This window comes from Tenrec ecaudatus, chromosome 2 (assembly GCF_050624435.1).
Source record: "Tenrec ecaudatus isolate mTenEca1 chromosome 2, mTenEca1.hap1, whole genome shotgun sequence".
NCBI classification, from domain to species: domain Eukaryota; kingdom Metazoa; phylum Chordata; class Mammalia; order Afrosoricida; family Tenrecidae; genus Tenrec; species Tenrec ecaudatus.
The window spans coordinates 141,334,828-141,356,590 of NC_134531.1; the positions used below are offsets into that span (position 1 = coordinate 141,334,828).

The 21,763-nt window shown below is 51.8% G+C and overlaps 1 protein-coding gene across 1 annotated transcript in view; it reads left to right on the forward strand.

Moving 5' to 3' along the window:
* The first annotated feature begins 11,619 nt into the window (after nt 1-11,619).
* Nucleotides 11,620-21,763, forward strand: part of SLC25A48 (solute carrier family 25 member 48) — a 51,213-nt gene continuing 41,069 nt past the window's right edge. Inside the window, exons 1-3 of the mRNA XM_075542689.1 lie at nt 11,620-11,665; nt 11,713-11,829; nt 15,025-15,068. Coding sequence (XP_075398804.1) covers nt 11,620-11,665; nt 11,713-11,829; nt 15,025-15,068 — 207 coding nt within the window. The remainder of the gene's footprint in view (nt 11,666-11,712; nt 11,830-15,024; nt 15,069-21,763) is intronic.

Consider the following 21,763-nt stretch of genomic DNA (forward strand, 5'->3'; position numbering starts at 1 on the left):
ACTGATGAAGTATAAGCAGGCTGGACCCGCCCCCCCCCAACACCACACACACACACACACACACACACACACACACACACACCTGTAGGAGACAGAGCTGTGTGAGTGCATCTCATCAAAGAACACCTGGGGCTTCTGATAAGGGAGGAGCCACCATGTCTGAGAGCTGGATTTGAACTTTCAGCGTTTAGCACTGAGAGCCAACACATTTCGCTTCTCGACAGCCACACCCTTGTACTTCTCCCAAAGTAAGGCAGGCTGCAGCCCAGCCCGCTCTGCCATAGCAGCTGGTGGGCGACCCTTCTCACCACTTGCCTCAGCTCTCCCACCCACCTGACATCCACTCTGCTGCGACCTTTCCTCCCTCCACAGGTCACAGCCCAGTGAGGCACCACTGTTGCCCCTGAGTCCTGCCTTGAGACTCCCTCCCTGTCTACACTAGCCCCGTCCTCTGGTCGTTTTACTGTCAAGGATGGGCCCAGGCTCACTAAGCTGCCCTGAGCCCTGCATGACCAGAAGACCCACTGTGTGGTGGAGGATGGCGTGAATTCATTTCATGCTGACAGCATCACAAACTTCTCTGTATCCCAGGATGCTTAGCTCATGGTCGGTGCTCAGCAAGTGCTTCTAGATGTGACTCAAATGGTCTGAGGATGCCTTCGACTTTTGTCATCCTCTTCTCACCTATAAACCCATCTGTTTCCTTGACCCCTGACCCATTGGGCTCCATCTCTCTCTAGGACCAGCCTCTGTGAGGTCATCAACTGAGCAGAAAGGTCAGTGGGCCAGGGAGTCCCCATCCTCAGATGTCCACACGGCTAGCCTTGGTCCACAGGACCCCATTGGGGGAAGAAAGGAAGCAGGGCATCCCAGGACACTCCAGGGAAAGAGTCCCGCAACCCCGACCCCGGCTACTTCGCCGTCTGCTCCAGGAGTGCTAAGAAGGATGCAGTCGTTGTTGATGTTGGTGCCCTTGAATTAATTCCAAGCTGCCCTGTCTGACAGCAGAACGGCCCCATCGGATTTCCTCGGCTGTAATCTTTATACGAGAGCTCTCGAGGCACAGTGGATTCTCATTGGGCTGCTAACCTCAAGTTCAAAACCATCAGCCACTCCATGGGCGAAAGAAAGGGCTTTCTAGACCCGTAAAGCATGACAGTCTCAGACACTCTCGGGGGCAATTCCTCACTGCCCCAAAGGGTGGTCGCGAGGGGTCGGCATGGACTCTTTGGCAGCGACGGCCTCTATGGGAGCAGATCCATCACCAGATCTTTCTCTAAAACCGTCAACCTGTTGGTTCCCAACCATGTGCTTAACCATTGTGCCACTAGGGATCCTCACGAATGCTGCGGGCATCCCATCTCACGGGCGCCGGAGAAATGGAGACAGAGATGCCAGGACGCGGGTGCTGAGCCTGAGGGTGTGGGGGAAAGGCTGGCCAGGCTGAAGTTGGGGCTCAGCAGGGTCTGAAACCCAGGATCTGAACCCTTAATCCTCCACTCACTGACTGTGTGGCTCTGGAAAAATTGCTTACCCTCCCAGAGCATCACTCTGGCCCCTGCAAAGAGGAGAACCACCCACCGGATCCAGGGAGATGGTGGCGGGAGATTATCAAACGGGGTGCTTAGCTCCGGAGAGAAAGAAAGGCAGGTACAGGGATGGAAGGAGTTACCACTCATTACTGTACACTGTCCCTCCCAGGAAGCCTCCGGGCCCCATCAGAATCTCACTCTGACGGCCCCACGTGCCTCTCTGAGCCCCCCAGAGCAACCATCGCTGTCACTCTACAAGTGTGTGCTGTGTCCAGTTCCACATCTTCTCCACAGCACCCCAAGTGCTGTGCAGCAGCGCCCTCTGGTGGGAACGTGAGCCTCCCAAACCCAGAAGTCCAAAAGGGACTCCTAAAAGCTTTGCCTCTGGACCCCCAGAGGGGCACCTCCCTGCAGGTACTAAGCAAATATCTGCTCCATGACCTCCTCATTTAAGACTCAGCTGAGAAGTCAGTGCTGTGGGCACACCAGGCCTGTGCCAGGCTTTACGGGTCTAGAAGAGAATAAGGCAGTGCCCGGTCCGCAGCGAGCAGGGCAGTTCTGGTCCACCTTAGCCTCTTAGCTAAGAGGTGGAGCTCAGCAGTCAGAGGGCGTGCACACTTACTCCTCCCCTCATTGGAGTCCCGTGCGGGAGACAGATCTTCAACTACAAAGTCAAGTAGCAGGATGTGGATAGTCCCCGAATACTCCAGACACGTAAGTGAGATCCAGCACCCAGTGGGCACAGGGGCAATTGCTTCCAGCAAGGGCCATCACGGGGAGGTGACAGTTGAGTGGAGTCTCAAAGCAGTAAGGTGTAGGGGTTGGTCGGGGAGAAGGGCCAAGAGGGTGTTGTTGGCAAGGGAACAGCTCGTGCACAGCGGGGATGAGGAGAGAAGTGTGTACATGCAGGAGACGCTGCCTGGGTGAGGCTCTGGGGTGAAGACAAAGTCGGAGGCAGGACAGGTGAGGGTGGGAAAGCCGCAAACCCAGTCCCCACACCTCCACTCTTGAACTCAGGAACTGACTCTATGTCTAGAGTCATGGCTGCTGCTGGAGGCTGTCCAGTGCGTTGGACTTATAGCAACCCCCACGCCCACGGCCCACTCCTGAGCCAGCCTCACAACTGTTCTTATCTTTGAACCCAACCGCGAGGCTCCTGTGTCACTCCATCGCCTCGAGGGCCTTCCTCTTTTGCACTGTCCCTTTGCTTTCCCAAGCGCGATGTCCTTCTCTAGGGGCTGGTCTCTCCCGACAACATGCCCGAAGTACGTGAGAAGAAGTCTCGCCATCCTTGCCTCTAAGGAGCTTTCTGGCTGTACATTTTCCAAGAGAGATCGGTTTGTTCTTTTGGCGGCCCCTGGTACTTTCAATATTCTTTGTCACCCCCACTGTTCAAATACACTGATTCTTCTTCCATCCTTCTTATTCAACATCCAGTGTTCACATGCATGGGAGACAATAGGAACTACCATGGCTGGGGTCAGGCATACCTGAGTCCTCAAAGTAACCTCCTCGTCTTTCAACACGTTCAAGGTCTTGTGCAGCAGATCTCCCAATGCAATCCATGGTTTCGCCTCTCTTGACTGCTGTCTGAAGGTCACTACACATTGAAGGACTTGGCCACTTGGTCTCAATGTCAGTGCTGCAAACTTGTCTGCATCCCAAGCCACCCAGTGCATAGTAGGTGCCCAGGAGGTGCTGCCAAACCTGATTCCAACAGCTAAAATGACCCCTTCCCTTCCCTCATCTTCCTTCTCATTCAGAAACTCCTCCGTTGCGTATTCCCCTGCCCAGGTCACCATAATCTGACCCCTTGAGCCTCCCATTGTCCTCAAGATCCGCTCACTTTGTTTTGTCAGCTGAGAACTTTTTTAAAGCCAAAGAGACAGGTATCCCTAGTCCCCAGACACCCCCAGAGCTAGCCTTGGCCCTCAGGAGCCTGATGGAGAAGACAGGAGGTAGGCGATCAATGATGGACAGATGACGGGGGCAGGGAGAGCCTGGGCCCTCTCTTCACCGTGATCCATGGGCTGACTGTGCCAGGGACCTGGGCTGAGCCACATCAGACATCAGAGGGCTGGGTCTTAGGGTCACTGGGGAGATAGGACCTCCAGAGTTTGGTGGCTGGTGACACGAGTGGTGGAGTAGGACTTGTGGGAGCAAGAGGATTCATTGTGAGTTTCTATAAGCTGTGCAGAGGTGTCCTTCCACAAGCTGAAGGAGCCAGAAGGAAGGCCACTCTGAGGAGTTCCAGAGGGTTCTTCAAGAGTTGCGTCCCCCCAACATCCATTCTGGAGTCCTAGGACCTCTGGCTATGGATATGGTCCCATTTGGGAACAAGATTTTCCTTGTTAATTTGTTTAGATCATGTGGGGTCTGTCTGACACCTACTCACCTTTGAGATCCAGACAACAGATTAGGCATCAAACCAAACTAAACTCACTGCCATCGGGTCGAGCCTGACGTATAGCGACGCTATGGGACAGAGTAGAGCTGCCCCTGTGAGTTTCTGAGGCTGTACATCTTTACGGGAGAAGAAAGCCTCTTCTTTCTCCCAAGGAGTGGCTGGTGATTTCGAACTACCGACCTTTCCATTAGCAGTCCCACATATAACCCACTGTGCTACCAGGCTCCTTTTCAATTAGGCGCAAAAACAAGCAAACACAAAGGAGGAGGTAAGAGCCACATGGAGATTACCAAGGAACCAAGAAATGCTGAAGAAGATGCTAGAGAAATGGAGACAAGGATTTCCCCCAGCATAGGCAGGAGAGCACCTGCCCGAGACCAGTCCCTGAGTGCAGACACATCACCTCCCAAATGGTGAGAATAAAAGTTTCCATTCATGAAAGCCACCCTCCGGTGGTGTTTGTATCCTGCAGCACCAGGAAACAAGCCATTGTGCTTAGCTAGCTGCTCCGCTCTCTCTTAAAGTAGCATAGAAGCGCAGTACTCCACACTCAAGCCACACAACTCCTGGCTCACACACCCCTGCTGCGGCCTTGGGAGATGCGTCTCCTGTGGGGAATACTGACATACCTTTAGGGATTGAGTGCGGTCATTCCTTCTGGAAATGGGCCCCTCCCATCCCTCTGCTCCAGCTCATTAGCAATTCAAAAGCCGCTTGCTGGGCTCCTGTGGGGGACCAGGCTCCACAGCCAAATGGGTCCTAAGGGGCAGCCTTATAATTGAAGGGTAAACTAAAGAAGCATCCGACAAGGCATGCAAGTGTTCACCTACCTCTTCCACGGTGTCTGGAACCAAAGAGTGTAGGGGAACGTGTGCTCTCGCAGGCTTCTCTAACCACGTGGTATGCAAGCCAGGCTGTTATGCACATGGGAGGGAATGCCCCCTCCAAACCCGGATGTGCTGTGAGTGGGATAGTGCGTTTGAGTTCCTTGCACCTGGTCAGACTGCTACTCAAGCTTTCTCTTTAGAGGTTCTGCAAAGATTGCAGGACACTGCAACAAAAAGGCCTGGTTAGTGGCAGACAGGGGACTGGCTTTGCCACCACGACAATGTACCTGCTCACACCAGTTTTGGGTGAAAAACAACATGCTTCTCTTGCACCTGACTCACCTGACCTTGCTCCATTTGACTACTTTTTGCTTCCACGAATGAAGAGGGACATGACAGGGCAGCAATCTGACGACATCGAAGGAAAGGTGAAGGAAAAAAAAACGAGGGAGGTGCTGTCAGCCACCCAAACAGATGAGTTTGAAACATGTTTCCAAGAATGGAATCGCAGGCTTGACAAAGGCAGTAAGTGTAATGGAGAGTACTTTGAAGGTCATAAGGTTGTTCTGTAAAAATGTGCAAATACATAGCATTGACCAAAAAGTTCCGGGTTTTTCAGATACCCCCGGTACATAATAGGAAGGGATGTGCTGGAAGTATACATGAAACAGGAAGGAGAGGGACTAAGGGCATCCACGTGACAGGAAGGTCCATACGTAACACGATGGGCAGACTCCAGTTAGGACGGTGTCTTAACCTTAGGTGTCCCTGAGCTCTTCTTCAGCGGAACAATGGGCCATACTTAGGGTGGGACAGACAGTAGGGTCTGATGCCTCTCATTGGCAGATAGCCTCTGTGTGTGCTAGAGAGCAGCCGCGTGCTTCATAGAAACATCTTTAAGTAGCCTGTTTGGGGCATGGTTTTTAGTCAGGAGAATCCCCACTAGAGTCTTGCCTCCCAGATTTTTAAATAGAGCACAGAGATTAGTCTACCAACACTTTCCTCCCGGTTCCCAGTTTCCCACAGGCTGAGGAGGCCAGCCTGGGGGTTGCTTCGGGAACTGCCTGCCAACTCAAGACCTCCTCAGTTGGTGCTGACACAATCTTCTGACACCCACTCAGGGGTCCTGAAAGTATGGTCTACAGGTCACGCGTGGTCCGCTGAGGACATTTATCTGGCCTGCTGAGTGTTTTTGCCCCATTTGTTTCTTTACTTCAAAATAAGATATGTGCAGTGTGCATAGGAATTTGTTCATAGTGTTGTTGTCTTTTTTTAACTATAGTGCGACCCTCCAATGGGTCTGAGGGACAGTGAACTGGCCTCCTGGTTAAAAAGTTTGAGGATCCCTGCACTAGGTGGTCCTCTCAAAGGGTGGTCTGGGGGCACTGGAGACTTGCTGCAGTAGTGAGCTCGCTGAAGTGAGACTCTGTAATGTTAGAAACGTGGTTCTTCTCATGACTGTCCCAGCATGCATCCTGGGCATGGCAGGGCACAGTTCAGGTCAGCAATGACTGTAACAAAGTGGTTACCATGTGCAGCAGGAGGCTCAGGTTGGCCATGACTTTGCCTGCTCCTTCTGCAGGACTTAGGGAGAATTCAGGCCTATAGCATCTTCTGGGCTCTTTCCTCAGGTACCTGGTTTTCTGTACACCCAGGGGTCTTTGAGAGAGCTCCTCTCCCATCCAGGCCCTTCTCCCATCAGCAGGCCTTCTGGTCCTCTCGGGATTGAGCAGCCTGGCCACCTGCTACTGCATATCACCTGAGAGATGTGACAATCAGTAGCAAGGCAGGTCCAGGATTGGTCCCTTCCTACAGAGCATACCACTCACCATCATCAATTCTGGGTTGTCTGGACTGGTACCCAAGGCTGGACCCTTGAAAGAAACTAGCAGGGTGCTACTGAAGGACAACATGTAGAATCCTTCTGGGACAGGATAGGGAACCGGCTGGGTGGGAGGGGAACCCAGGAGTCTCCCATCAGAACACAAGCTCCTCAAAGCACATCTTGGACCTCGAGCTGGGGCATGGCTGGATGCAAGGGCTGCTTCCAGGAGGTAGAGCTTGCGGAAGAGGGGACTCCTGCCCTCTGCCTTTCACAGGCCATAGCGCAGTCTGTGCCCTAGAGCTGGGTGAGCTGTCACTGAGAGTTAGTCATGACCCTAGGCCATGAAGTGCTTGCTCTAGGCATAGGGCCCTGGGGCAGCATGATGGAGAGGACAAACAACCACTGCCCAGGAGGAGGCTGCGAGAAGAGAGTCCACAGTTGTCTTTGCCTGACCACCCCAGGGAGCACAGAGACTCCACGAAGGGCAGGTGGATGAGAAAGTGGGGCAGAATGAGAAGTGAGAAGGGCTGTGGGAGACCAGAGGAAAAGAGCAATCTGGAGGCTGTTCCTAGGAAACTTCCAGTCCTTCACATGGAGATGGCCCTCCTGGCTCAGCTCAATGGAATTTAACCTCTCTAACCCTTGGGGCTTTCTTTCTTTCCTTATTTATTTCCGTTTGGGCATCCTCAGTCACCTCATTTGTGTGATGAGTGTATTAGTCAGTGTTCAAACGAGAGAAACAGAACCAGCAAGAAAGACAAAGGGGAAGCTATTGCTGTCAAGTTGATGCTAAGTCATAGTAACCCTATGGGAAGGCATAAAGCGGTCTCATAGGGTTTCCAAGGCTGTTAATATTAGTGGAAACAGATGGCCTCATCGTTCTCTGCCAGAGCATCTGATCGGGTTTGAACCGTTGACCTTTCAGCTGGAGTGTGGAATCGCCTTGTCACGCTATAACTTATCTCTATCCCTATCTCGATCTTATCACCTTATCTGTTATTATTAAGTGCCTTTGAGTCAGTGCTGACTCCTAGCAACATTAATTACGTACAACAGGTCAAAACACGGCCTGTCCCGCCATCGTCCTGAGCAGGGAAATGACTAAGTTGGAGCCCATCATGGGTAAGTTGTTGCAGCTACTGTATCCATCGTCTTGCTGAGGGTCTTCCTCTGGCTTTCGGAGCCTCTACTTCACCAAGTCTCATGTCCTCGAGGGACTGCTCTCTTCCCACAGGCCCAAAGCAGGGGAGCTATCTTGCCATCTTTACTTCGGAGGAGTATTCTGGCAGATCATTCCATAACAGATCCGTTTGTTCTTCTGACAGTCCATGGTATGATTAATACTCCTCACAGACGTCCAGATCCAAAGGCATCAATTCTTCTTTGGTCCTCCTCAACCATTGTCTGGCTCTCATGTGCCTGAGGTGACGGGGCTAAGCATGGTCTGGGTTAGGCACACGCCAGTCCTCTGAGTGAAACCTTTGCCTTTGAACACGGCACAGGTGTCTTTTGCAGCTGATTTGCCCCGTGCAATCTGTTGTTTGATTTCTTGCCTGCTGCTTCCAGGGGTGCTGACTGTGGAGCCAAGTGAAATGAAATGCTAGGCCGTGTGGGCAATCTGTACTTTCAAACAAAAGCCGAGCAATGAATCAGGAAGGCTGGAGAAGAAAGGATGCATTTGAGTCATGGTGTTGGCCAAGAATATGGCACTTACCATGGGGAACGCCAACTCGATCTTGACAGAAGGATGGCCCCGCATGCTCTTAGAAGTGTCCCAGAGTTGGAGATGCTTAACCTGTGTCTGAGCCTCGCTGCCTGACTCCGGCATATCTTCTGCTTATTTTCCTTGCAGCACTCAGATCCTTAGACTTAGGAGCATAACAAAGGACGCCTTTTTCTCTGTGGTTAAACTAAAGATAGGGAAAAATGTCTTTAAGAACTTCTCTCAGGAAGTGTTTTAAGAAAACTACTTTGTAGCACCCCCCCCCTGTAAAAACCTGCTTCAAACCAAGCACACTGCACCTAATAAATCCTGACATCCCCAAATCACTGCCGTCCAGTCTATTCTAACTCATAGCCACCCACTAGGGCCAGGCAGAACTTGGCCTGTGGGTTTCTGAGAATATACATCTTTACCCGAGCAGAGAGCTGCATCTGTCTCCTGCTGAGCGGTTGGTAGGCTTAAACCTCAGACCTTAAGGTTAGGAGCCAAACTTATGGCCACTGTGCCACCAGAGCTCCCGAAAAACCTACCTTAGTCATGTATTGGTCACACCTCCAGCTTCCTTAGTCTTGTAACTTCTTATTTAGGATGTTGACCCTTTCATTCTTGATTTTCCTTCAGAAATACACCTCTACTGCTTCAGTATTTTGTGCTGTTTGAGTTCATGTGGTGAGACCCGATGTGTCCTTGGTTTGAACTGTCAACAAACCGCTTTCCTGTTATTTTAGCCGAGTACTCATTCTTCCTCATTGACAGAATCAGGACTGGTTCTTCATGTCATGCCCTTGGAAGGACTGGTCTCCCGAGAAGGGCACCATGCTTGCTAAAGTGGAGGGTCAGAGAAAAAGAGCGAGACCTCAACAAGACGGATTGGCACAGTGGGTCTACCAATGGGCTCAAACGTAGAAACAGTGGTGAGGCTGGTGCAAGGCTGGGCAGTGGTTTGCTCTGGGAGCAGGAACTGGCTCCACAGTATCTAACAACAACACCGCCCGGGGCAGTTCTTTCCCTGTGTCACAACCAGCTACACAGCGCCTGAAAACAACAACATGGCCTAGCCTAATTGACCCTCGTGGTGAGATGGGAACCTTGTCAGCTCACAGGCGCTATGCAAGGTAGATGGGAAGCCCTGGACACAGACAGACTTGAGGAGGAGCGGTGTTCGCTGGTCTGGAGCGTGTGTCGAGAGAGGAAGAGGAGGATATATGTGGGGGGAGGTCGGGGAGCTGCGAGTAGTGGTGAGAAGTGGATCAGCCCAACTGAACAAACAGGGTTTGGGGTCAAATAATCAGCCACTGGAGACCCCATACAACACAGTTCCACTGCAACACACGTGGAGTTGCCATGAGCCAGTGGCTGACATTCATTGGCAACTGTCTCTTGTGGTATCTTCAGAGGCGGGAGTAGCAGTGTGTGTTACTGGCAGTGATTGTGATCGGTGGCTTCGGCCCACTGCAAGCCAGCCGAGCCTTCCAGGGGCACAGTGGTGCCCCCTGGCCTGCAGTCCTCCCTTCTAGACAGCTCTCAGAGGAATTCCCAAGCTGGCTTCAGCCCTCCTGGAGGCTTCGCCACGGGAGGGCTGGAAGTTTTCATGGCTCAGAAAATTTCCACCTGGACAGAGTGCTGTCAGTGGGGGCGCTGAATACCATCAGCAGGAAGCCTCTGGAAGGACCTTGGCCTCCAGCCCAGCTCTCCACCAAACCCTCCGTTGTGAGAGCCAAGTCTTTGAGAACCACCAGGAGGCTCCTAAATTCAAACTGGTCCATAATTAAAGCTATCCCTCAGATGTAGCAATATTCATTTTCTACATCGGGCCAGTTTTCTAAAGGTATATATTGATGTATAGGTATACAGATAAGTATATGGAGATAGACACACACACAAACATATATACATACATTCATATAGACACAAGTGACATAAAGCATGTGTGAAAACATTGAACATATAAGCCTTATAAGATTTTCTCTTTTCTGAAGTGGGGGTGGTGACGGCACCCACCTCCCAGTGTTGCTGGGAAGATCAGGCACAGGAACAGTGAGTGGTGTGGTAGAGACTCTGAAAACGTTGAGTGTTATTAATAGTTAATCCTTGTTTATAGCTGACTTCCAGCGTCCACATATGATTTCAATTATTCACTAATGGAGGTCTTAACCTGTCAGCTATGGAGAAACTGGAGGTGGAGAAAGAGTGACACAGCACTGCAACTGGCATGGGAAGTCAGGTGCATTATAAGCAGCTCTTCTGGTGCCGTGGGTAGAGCGCTCAGCTGCTGAGGTCAAGGTGTGGCCAGAGGGAAAGACTTCAAATCCAAGTATATTCTACACGCTCTATCACCAAGAAGGACCTAAACACAGTTGTCGGGATGAGGGACGCGGTCAGCAGGCACACAGTACAGAGGCCAGGGGAGCCAAGGATCCCCAGCTGCGCTTTTCCTAGAGTCTCCCGAGAGTAAAGGCATCTTCAGAAGGTCATGGTGGGTGGTCAGGTCTCACTGTCAGAAGGAGGGCTACAGGAGCAGGCTGTGGTGGGGGTGTCTATACAAAGGCAGGTGGAAAGATTGCCATGGTTCTGGGGTTTTGATCGTCTGGGTTATGTGGCCGTCCAAGTGTGACTCAAGATGACATTCAGACAGGATGCTGAGACAGCCATGAGGACACCCCCCCCCATTGTTCATGTAAATTAGATAGCCTGTTTGCATGTGAGCACTACACTCTTCCAGAGGGCAGGCGGCCCCTCCCAGCGGGTGGGCGTGGGGGCTTGCTGCAGACTTATCCAAGTGCAGCCCCTCACCCACCCCCAGTCACTGCCACTGCCCTGGCCCAAGACTTTCAGGCAGAAAGAACTTCTAGTGTAGAAGGATTTCCTGCTGCTTCAGCTCATGCCCCAGTGTTTCTTCACAGGTAAATTATGTCTAGGAATTCCTATGGGACAGGAACCTCCCCCCCTCCCTCGACTGCAGAGAAATGTCTGGGATTCTTTCCTGAGTGGGATGCTCTGAGATGCTCCAGCTGAGGCTGATCCTCTGGGGAACTGAAGCTCAGCCGGGGTCAAGGGCGTGGAAGGCAGCGGAGAAGGCTGAAGGAAGGAGGTGCCGCCCCCGCCCTCCTGCGTGCTGTTCCTTTAAGGTCCACTGGGGGCGTGATGTCAGAGGCCCGCGGGCTCTAGGAGAGGTGAGCGCTCCAGCCGGTCTTGGGGAGACGGGCTTGCGAGTGGGACTTGCAGGAGCCGCGCGCGGACCATGCCCGGCAGCCCCTGAGCGTGCGCTGCCCTTGCCCGCTCCGGGTCAGCGAGGCGGCGCGGCCATGGGCAGCTTCCAGCTGGAGGACTTCGCCGCGGGATGGATCGGAGGTGAGTGCGCTGAAGGGACGCCTTCCCACCGCATCCCCTCGCCCCAGGCCCCCTGCTGGCCCCCGATCAGAGAGCCCCAGAGACCCCAGGCAGGGACTTGGCCAACCGTGCTCGGCGTCAAGAGCCCTTGCGCCCCAAGCACTTGCGCCACCCGCCCGGGCTCGGTGGGCGCTCTCCGTCTGTCCCGGGCTCCCTCCGGCGGGCGAGGCGTGTCCTCCTGGGGGTCTTCTTCGCTTGCCGCGGGAGCCCAACTTCGAGCGCTTCACCGCCATTCGCCCACAGCTTCTGATTTGTCCCCAAGTCGGGACCCGCGAACGTGACCTGGTAATGATTAAACCGCGCCCGAGCGGCGGCCAATGGAGCGTCCCGGCGCGCACACACCCTTTAGGGCGGGCGCGCACCTGAATTGGGGGACCCGGCTGACTAACAGCAAGTGGTGTTTGGCTGGCCCACAGGAAGGACCCGACGGGAAGGAGCAAAGCTTCCGGAGCCAGGGGTGTTTGCCGACAGCTGTTGTTAGGCGCTGTCCAGTCAGTTCGGACACGTTGCGGTAGAACAGCAGGAATCACTGCCTGGTCCCGCGCCAATTTCACAAGGGGTTCTACGTCTCAACCCAGTGTCGCACCCCCTATGGGCCTTCCTCTGAGGCCCTCCACCTGGGGCGGCCGCCCTGAGCCTGGCTGGGTTCTTCTGGGCAAAGCTTCTGTGCCCTTGCCTCTCTGCACCTAGTCTTTCCAACGCATCCATCCCTCTTCCTCTCCCCTCTCCTCCTTTCTCAGGTGTTTGGAGGTGGTGGTGGGGTGCCTTTGAGAGTCTTTACTTATTCTGAAGGTGTTTGTGTCTGTCTGCTTGTGTGTGTGTGTGTGTGTGGGGAGGGTGTTATCAGTCCTTTGGTCCCATTCAAGAGAATCTACAGCAGAGGTGTGCTAATGAAATGCAGCCCCTTTGGAAAGGGTGCTGGGGGTGGGGGCACACTAGGGAGCCCTGGTGCTGGAGGCTTAGTGGCTGCACGTTGAGTGGTTGAGTTGGTTTGAATGTACCAGCCCTTTAAAGGGAGAAAGGCCAGGCTCTGTACAGTGTCTGATGGCCACGGGTCCCTGGGAGTCAGAATTGCCTGGGTGGTGGTGAGTTTTAGGGTATGTGCTGCCCACAGAGAGTCTTCTAGATGCGGCAGAAGCCCCTGAGATTTGTAAGGGGGGGACATAGCAAGGAACTAGATGATATGGCAGGCATGCCCCTTCCCTCCAGCAGTCATCTACTCCACCCCCACCTCAACCCTCCCGCATGACCTCAGCCTGCAGCCCCCTCACACCTTTCAGTCAGTAACCAGAACAATTTCAGAAGAACTTGAAAGTGACCTTCCTTGGGAAATACCCTGAAGGGTGGAATGCGTGAAATTAGTTCCCCCTCTCCAGTGATAACAGGAGGATTCTCGGTAACTCCCAGGAGGGGTGGCAGACGTCTCTTATCCAGAGGTTGTCCTTGCTTTATCAACATCAGCATCCTTTTCCGTAGTTTTGTTTATTTTCTTCTGCCCTCATGAAATGATGAGTGCACCAACTTCAAATCTTTACTGGAGGCCAAGTGCTGTCTTCAGACTTATGTATGCTTCTTTTTAAGAACAACTTTATTGAAGTATATTTGACATATGAAATGTAGTCTGTGCACAATTTAATAACTTTAGTAGTTTTACTGGGTGGTATTAGTATCAGTTTGAGAACAAATCCAGCCTTTTATTAATGTCTCTCTTGCTCAGCTAATTCTTGTTTTCACCTCCGCTCCAGAAAAAAGCTCAGCATTCACTGACATCGAATGGAGTCCAACTCTCAGGGACCCTATAGGACAAGGCACAACTGCCCCACAGGGTTTCTGAGGCTACCAATCTTTACGAGACTAGAATGCCTTATCTTTCTCCTCAGAGAGGTTGATGGATTCAAACTGCTGACCTTGCTGTCAGCAGCCCAATTTGCAACCCATTACACTCTTAGGATGCCTCAGAAAACTACTAATTTGCTTTCTATCTTTAGAATAAATGGATCTTTTATGGGCATTGGTATAAATGGAATCATATAACACATATTCCCTGTGTGTGGTCAAAAATTATTACAACAGCCCCAATGAGATAGGTGCTCTCATCGAATGCCCGTTTATAGATGGAGAAATAGAGACCCCGGGAAATGCGTTGATGTGACCAAGCATCTCTCAGGCCTGCATTCATCTGCACTCTCAGGAGCAGATATTCACCGTTTTCTTTCCTAATGACCTTGCGTGACACATTTCCCCTTTGTACAAAGCCTCAAGCTCTGGAAATCACTGATGTGACACTCTCATCTTCATCTCGCGTCCCCCACTCTCGGACAGGTTAACTCATAGACGTGTTATTGTTGCTTTGTGCCTTCAAGTCAGTCCTCACCCATGGCCACCCTGAATGCAAGAGGGGAAACGTAGGTGCTGTTGAGTTGTTCTGCTCATAGAGACCCTGTGCACAACAGAACGAAACGCCACCTGCTCCTGCGCCCTCCTCTCAGTTGTGTTCAGATTGTGGCAACCACTGTGTCGCGCCGTCTTGTCAAGGGCCTTCCTCTGTCTTGCTGCCCCTCCACTTTCCCAAGCAGGATGACCTTCTCCTGACAATATGCCCAAAGTACTTGAGACAAAGTCTTGCCATCCTTGCTTCTAAGGAGAATTCTGGCAGTACTTCCTACAAGACAGACTTGTTCTTTTGGCAGTCCTTAATATTTTCAATGTTCTTCTCCAGCACCGCCATTCAAATGCACCGGTTCTTCTTTGGTCTTCCTTATTCCATGTCCAACTTTCACAGGCACAGGAGGCGATTGAAATGCCACGGCTTGGGCCAGGCACCCCTTAGGCCTCAAAGTAACCTCCTTGCTTTCCAACACTTTAAGGAGGTCTTGTGCAGCAGATTGACCGAATGCAAAGGTACCTTTTGATCTCTTGACTGCTACTTCCATGAGCATTGATTTGGCGGTTTCAATCTCTGCTCTGACCTAAAGGCAGGCACTGTTCTAATGCCTGAATCCCTCCTTTGTGAGAAGAGAGGTCACCTGAAGCTAGCTGAACCGTGCCTAAGTCCTTTCTTCAGGCTTCTCCTTTGGGCTGCTTGCTTCCAGAGCCAGCGGCCAGGGTCTTCTGGGTTGTCTCCTGCACCGCTCAACACCTAGGATGCAGCCCTGGTACGTAGGCTGGTACCTAAGAGGTTGAGGCTTCCCAGCAGCTGGCCATGGATGGACCGAGGGCATGCTTGGTGCTCCTGACTCCCCGGACCTGCCCCACATGCCCACTGGGAGAAGTCAGGAGACCAGGAGTCCAGTGACCAACTACTCTTCTTCCACCCACAGGTGCAGCCAGCGTCATTGTCGGCCACCCTCTGGACACAGTCAAGGTATGGTAGCCCACATTCCATAGCCTCGGAGAAAAGTGTCTATAGCAGAGCTGCCTCCAGAAATGGACCCCCTGTTTCTGGTTCCCAGAGAGCCTTCTGCGCAGACAGACTGCGCAGCCAGCGGGGGAGGGCCAGGCCCCACGAGGTGGGTTTGGAGTGGGCATTTGCCTCTGTTCACATTCTCGTGAATCAGCGCGGCTGCCGAGGCACCTCCTCTAAGTCTCCGTGGAGCTGAGGGATTGCAAAAGCCTTCAAGGTGAGGTGACACTGAGGCAACAAGTTCAGGTTGGGTTTCAGGTGGTAGAAAAGAGACTCAGGCACAGGGAGCAGCAGGGACAAAGCCACCGGGGGTGGAAGCAGGGTAGGAACCATGCTGACAGCAGGGCCAGGTTTTCTAAGGTTTAGTGTCAGGTATCCGCTGTGGGTCAGAAGCCAGGAGGAGGCGGGTCATGACATTTGGACTTGAGTTGGGAGTGGGAAGACATTTCGACTCAGACAGGGACTCGGGAGCTGATGGGGCCACCTCGCATTGGGACCATGTATGCCCCTTGTTCTGCAGATGGGGGACTTGAGGTCCAGGAAGGATGAGACACTGCAAGTCTAGTCACTGAGGCATGGGATGCCGCCAAGGGCCTCTCTGACATGGCCCCACCCTAAGCCTGTTCCATTTGGTGAGCAAGACCCAGCAGAGCCGTTAAAGATGCCTCCTCCCCACCCCAACTTTGAGGGCAGTTCCCAAGTGGTGACTGCATGGTGCAGACGAAGGAGCCTCTGAGGTCCTCCTCCAGTGGCTCTGTGGGTCCCTATCGCTCTGTCTGTCTCCCTCATAGTGAGAGTCCAGCCTGCTCTTTTCACGATTCAGGGATCAGACTCGTTGTCTAAACCCCATGAAGGGGTAAGCAGGGGCTTCAGGGCTGCAGAGGGTGGTGAGTAGGTGCAGCGGTGGGAACCAGGAACACACAGAGGTGAGTGCAGCAGGCTAGGGCCACCCTCCTGGGGCTGGTTTCATTGAGGAGAATGAGGTGCAGAGTCATCCCCTCCTTGTGACCCTTCTGTGAGGGCTGTCCTATTGTCTGCAAATGGGATTTGGGTCTCTACTCTGACCTCCATCATTCTTAATTATGTTTTGTTTGTTTGTTTTCGGTCTTCTGGTGCCTGTTACCTGATTGTGTGGACACCTCACGATCCCACAGGCTGGTGTGCTTCCACGTGGGCTTGTTGCTTCTCAGCTAGATGGCTGTTTGTTTAATTTCAAGTCTTTAAGACCCCAGATGCTATATCTTTTGATAGCCAGACACCATCAGCTTTCTTCACCACATTTGCTTGTATGCTTCACCTGTTTTGTCTTCAGCAATTGTCAGGAGGGTGAGCATCACAGAATGCCAGGCTGTTAGAACAAAGTGTTCTTGCATTGAGGGAGGGCTTGAGCAGAGACTCAAAAAGTCCATCCCCTTCCTCAATGTATTGCCATGTAAATATATATACATAGGCCAATACCTTTATTTTAAATATATTTACATATGTACACACTTATGTTTATACCTTTATCCGTAGCTTTACTTTGATCTTTCCTGTTTCCCTTTACCTTCCTCCTGCCCCACCATCATGCTTGCCCTTCTTCTAACTCTTAGTACTGCCTCGCAGCTAGATTGCTTTTGCCCCAACATCCCCAGGATCTCTATGTCTTCCTCGTTGTTGCTTTTAATTCCCTAGTTGTTCCCTGTCTATGGCATTGTTTGCTCACCACTCCCTTTCTCCGCTGCCTCCTCTGCCAAGTCCCTCCAGAAATGTCAGTCCCATTTCCCATGCCTATCTTATATAGGTAGGCAAAACAACAACAGAGAGAAAACAAAAGATTGAATTAAAAGAGATTTTTAAAAAATACCCAAAAAAGCATACATAATTCCAGGTCTGTCCACTGACTTTTGTGACTCTGTCCCCACCATTTTTTTATAGTGATTAAGGTGGAAGTGTACAGGAAAGCTCATCAGTTTTGTATTCAAAAGTTGACGCACGTTTGGTTTCAGCTCATGCATTTCAAGCCCTGCAAATGGGCCATCATGAGTCCCGCTTCCTCCCAGTGCCCGTGTTTCTGTTCCTGCTGCTTTCCTAACCCTCTGTCCAGGGGTAAATGTCATCCTTTCCATCTGAAATGGTTGGTCATCCTCACATTGGGGGTGTGGGGTGTGTTGGGGTGGGCAGCGGGGAGTTCAGTTCCAGACCGAAAGTGTGGACTTCCCAAGACATACCGCCCTCAAACCTGATCTCTTGGATGATACTGCGTTCTGTGCCCATGGTTTTCTCCGGCTAAGCCACAGTCCTCTAATGCCATCCTTTCAGAGCAGTTGGTAGAGGGAGCCGGGCACCATCTAGCTCTTTAGGTTGCCAGGGCTGTAGAGTCTGATGTTTTCAGAGCTTTTTTTTTTTTTTAAGAAGGAACGCCAACATGATGTTGCTGTTGGCCTAGGGCCCCCTCAGTATCCCAGTCACAGTGGATGGTGCTGGGCTCTGGAGTGTTCTTGTCTTTTGGAAATCGTTTTCCAGGCCACGCTCTGCCCTGGGCTGTAAGGCAAGAACAGGTCTTGATATGGTCTCGAGGCAAATGAAGAAGGTCAGTGTGTCAGTAATGAGATGAACAAGTGGGTGGGTCTGGAGAAAGCAAGGGAGCAGTGATTCTCAACCTGTGGGTCGTGACCCCTTTGGGGGGTTGAACGACTCTTTCACAGGGGTCGCCCGATTCATAACAGTAGCAAAATGACAGTTATGAAGTAGCAACGAAAATAATTTTATGGTTGGGGTCACCACAACATGAGGACCTGTATTAAAGGGTCACGGCATTAGGAAGGTTGAGAGCCACAGCTATGGAGAATGGGGTGGCGGAGCAAGCTGGGGCTTTCCCTGCGTGCCCTGGTTCTGCTCCCAGAGCCCAATGAGGAGGGCTTGCTGCAGGCTCTGGCTGCGATTCAGATGGACTGTGCAGCCTCTCAAGGAGGGGTCTGGCGGGCATTCCAGGGCTCTCTGCAGCCAGCTCAGACTCTTGGAAGCCTCCATACCTGTGTGGTAGCCTCACATGCCCACTGAGCACTCTCCAGCCCCCACAAGGGCTGGCCAGTTGGTCAGCAGAGAGCTGGGCTTTCTGGCAGGTTTGGGCTCGCCCCAGGGCTGAGCACAGGGATGGATGAGCGGGTGCAGAGTGACTGTCCCAGGGCTCAGTACAGGGTAGAATGCATCCCTCGCCAGGACTGGGCCTTACAGGGGACTTGGAAGAATCAGACACAGCCCTCTGTCCCAGTGAGAACACAGCTTGTTTCTGACTGTCCCCTACTTCCTTCGCTCAAACTCACCCAACCTGTTCTGTGTTTGTCCCGCCTGACAAAGGAGTCCAACCACACTGTGAGGGACAGACAGGGAGCCTCGCTGTGGGTTGGCACGCTGCTAAAGTGCTCAGCTCCTAGCCAGACACTCAGTGGGTAGAACCCACCAATTGCTCTGAGAGAGAAAGACGTGGCAGCTTGCTTCCATAAAGCTCTTGCAGTCTTGGAAACGCTGTGGGACACTTCTACGCTGTCCTCAATGCGTCAGAATCGACCCAAGGGCAAGGGGTGCTGTTGAGTGGCCCTGTAACCCAGGCTGTGCGTCTGAATCCTGTTTGGGCCATTTCCGTCTTGTTCAGCCTTCTATGAAGCAGAATGCTAATCCCTGCTTACAGAGAAAAGTTACGATTATGATTAGAGGGTTGTTCTAGTACTCAGTTAGCTCTCAAGAGTCATAACTGCTATTTCTATCAACAGGCTTTTATGTAAATTCTATCTCTCTTAGTAATCACATCCGGTGAAAATATCTAGGTGGATGTTAAACGGATTGGAAGAATGGGTTTAATATTGTCCAGCTTACATGGTATGCATAAATTTCCCGGTGGGGACGGGGCACTGGAGGAGGACAATGAGGACCCCTCAGACGGACTGTGGTCCTTCTCCATCCAGGGTGACTTCTGTTTGCTGCCCAAGGAGCTGCCTGTCACTCACTCGTGTGTGTTACAGCACGCATGGGGAGGGCTGCTGTTTTTCTAGTACTGAGCTGACCTGCTAAAGTGGAGTCTATAGCAAATTATTGTAGAATTAAGGGTGATATATTTAGTAGTTCAAAATGGAGTGTGACATATTGGTGGGTGGGGGTGGGACTTTAAAAAGTTCGTGGGAAAGTTCCATTGTCTTTCCATTTTGTTTTTCCACGAACTTTTGAAGACACCTCTGTATTTATGTCTGAGGATTGTGGTACTGAATCATCACTTAAAATAGCATTTGTGTGTTCGCTCACAGCTCCTAAGACCAGAACCCCGAAATCCAGGTGTTCCTTCGTGGAGGGAGAATCTAGCCCAGGCCTCCTCCTAGCTTCTGGTGGCGGCCAGCATACCTTGCTTGTAGTCTGTCCACCTCTATCTCTCCAAATCACGTTCTCTGGCCTTTCCATCTCCGTCTCTCTGCCAATCGCCGTTTCTCTTCTAAGACCATCATCGTTGGACTAGGGCCCACCCTAACCGCAGATGACCTCATCGTAAAGCCCTTGACTCCATCCTAGCTACAGAGACCGTATCGCCAAGTAAGGTCACACTCACAGGTGTGTGGGTGTGTGGGGGAGGTGGGGCGGGTTAGGACTTGGCTACAGTTTTTTGGCAAACACTGTTCAATCAAAACATAACGATTTGACTTCAACTCACAGTGACCCTGCTGGACAGGGTCGAATGGACCTTTGGGGGCAGGAGTGGTACTGAGACAGTAACTTTTGACAGGAGTAGAAAGCCTCATCTTTTTGTCCAAGGAGTGGTTGGTGCGTTGGAACCGCAGACCTTGTGGTTAGCAGCCTGATATGCAACCTACTACGCCACCAGAGCTCCTTCTACTCATGCCAGGGGAATCAAAGCTTTTACTTCGGAGGGTGCATAACTGGCACCTCGCTAGGTTCTTCCTGCTTCAGAGGAAAGGTGCAGGCTGGACGTTGTGGCAGGGCTCCGTCCATGTGGCGTGTCCCAGGGAATCAGCAGGAGGCTTTGGAAGAGAGGGAGACTGATTATCGAATGCAGAGATGTTTATGGAACAGGTTTAAGGGTGTGTGTCTCACCCTTTGTCCCTGTTCCCCACTCCCCCCCTCCTTTCAATTCACTGTCTAAGTAGAGTCCGTCTGTCCTGGAATCCGAAACAGATTATTCTAGACAAGAGAGACTGCTCTCATAATAAGGAGCCCTGGTGGTGTGGTGGTTAGGCGTTGGACTGCGATCCGCATGGTCAGCAGTTCGAAACCACCAGCAACGCTGTGGGAGAAAGACTTGGCTTTCTACTCTCGGCAACAGTAAGGGTCTTGGAAACGCACAGTAGAGTGGCCGGGAGTCAGCACTGACTCAGTGGTACTGAGGAAGAAAGAGGGACTCTCATCGCAGTAGGCGGAAGAGGCTTTCCGTCACAGCACCTTCTTCACTTTCAGAACAGGGCCGGGCCAGCTCCCAGGCTGCCCAGCTCTTTGCTCTTGAATAATCATTTTATTGGGGGCTCTGACAACTCTTGTTACAATCCATACATCAATTGTATCTGAAATATTAGTACATATATTCCATTGTTCTTTTTAGACATTTACTTTCCATTGAGTCCTTGAGATCAGCTCTTCTTTTTTTCCCCCTGCCTCTTCCCTCACCCCCAACCCTCATGGCCCCTTAATAGATTGTAAATTGTTAATTGTATTAGTCTGGGTACTTTAGAGAAAAAAATCCACAGAAACTCATGTGTAAGAAAGAGTTTTATATAAAGGTTAAGTGCGCATCAAGCAAACATACCAACCCAGTGCTGCCCAAGCCCACAAGTTCAACATTAACTCATATGTCGGACACCAATCCACAAAGTCCTCCTCTATTTCACAAAACACACACTATGACGCCATCTGCAGGAGGAAAGCCGAATCAGTGAACGTGTAAGCATCTCAGCACTGGCAGGGGTCTCCACACGGCTGCTCCAGCACCCAGGTCTGCATCGGGGTAGGTCCATGTGGCTTCTCCTTGGGATATCTTGCAGGAAGTGAGCCTTGGTAACTGGCTAAGACAGCTGCACCCTGGTCCGACCATCAGAAAGCAAGAGACCCAAGAACTAGAAAGGCGAGGCTCACGGAGACATTTATCCCTAAGCCCTTCAATTAACCCCACATGTGTTTATCGGCCAGGTTGGCACAATAAACTAACTACCTCATTAATTATCTTCAATTCTCACACTGAACGTTGTCTCCCTTCCTGTCTGGTTTCTGTTGTGCTTCCCCCTGGCCACTTACCAATCTAGACTAGACAGAAGCATGCACATAGGTATAGGCAAGAGATATAACTCACAACACATGGAACCCAGGAACAGGAATGGGAATAGGGATACCAAAAGGGTAGGGGGAGGGAGGGGGTCACGGATTGCCTAGCTCTTGCTAGAAACCCTGTGAACCAGCAGAGGAGATTTGGTGGCACGCAGTCTAGCTCTGGCAGGTCAGGAAAGGGTATGTCCAGCCCTCTCATCCCAGGCCCAGTTGCTGGTGAGTTGGCTGCAGGCATGCCAGAGTAGAACTGCACTCTCGGGTTTTTGGTTACTGATCTTTGGGAAAGTAGATTGCCAGGCCTTTCTTATGAGGTACCTTGAACTTCTGATCTTTTGGTGTTAACTCAGAGACTCCAC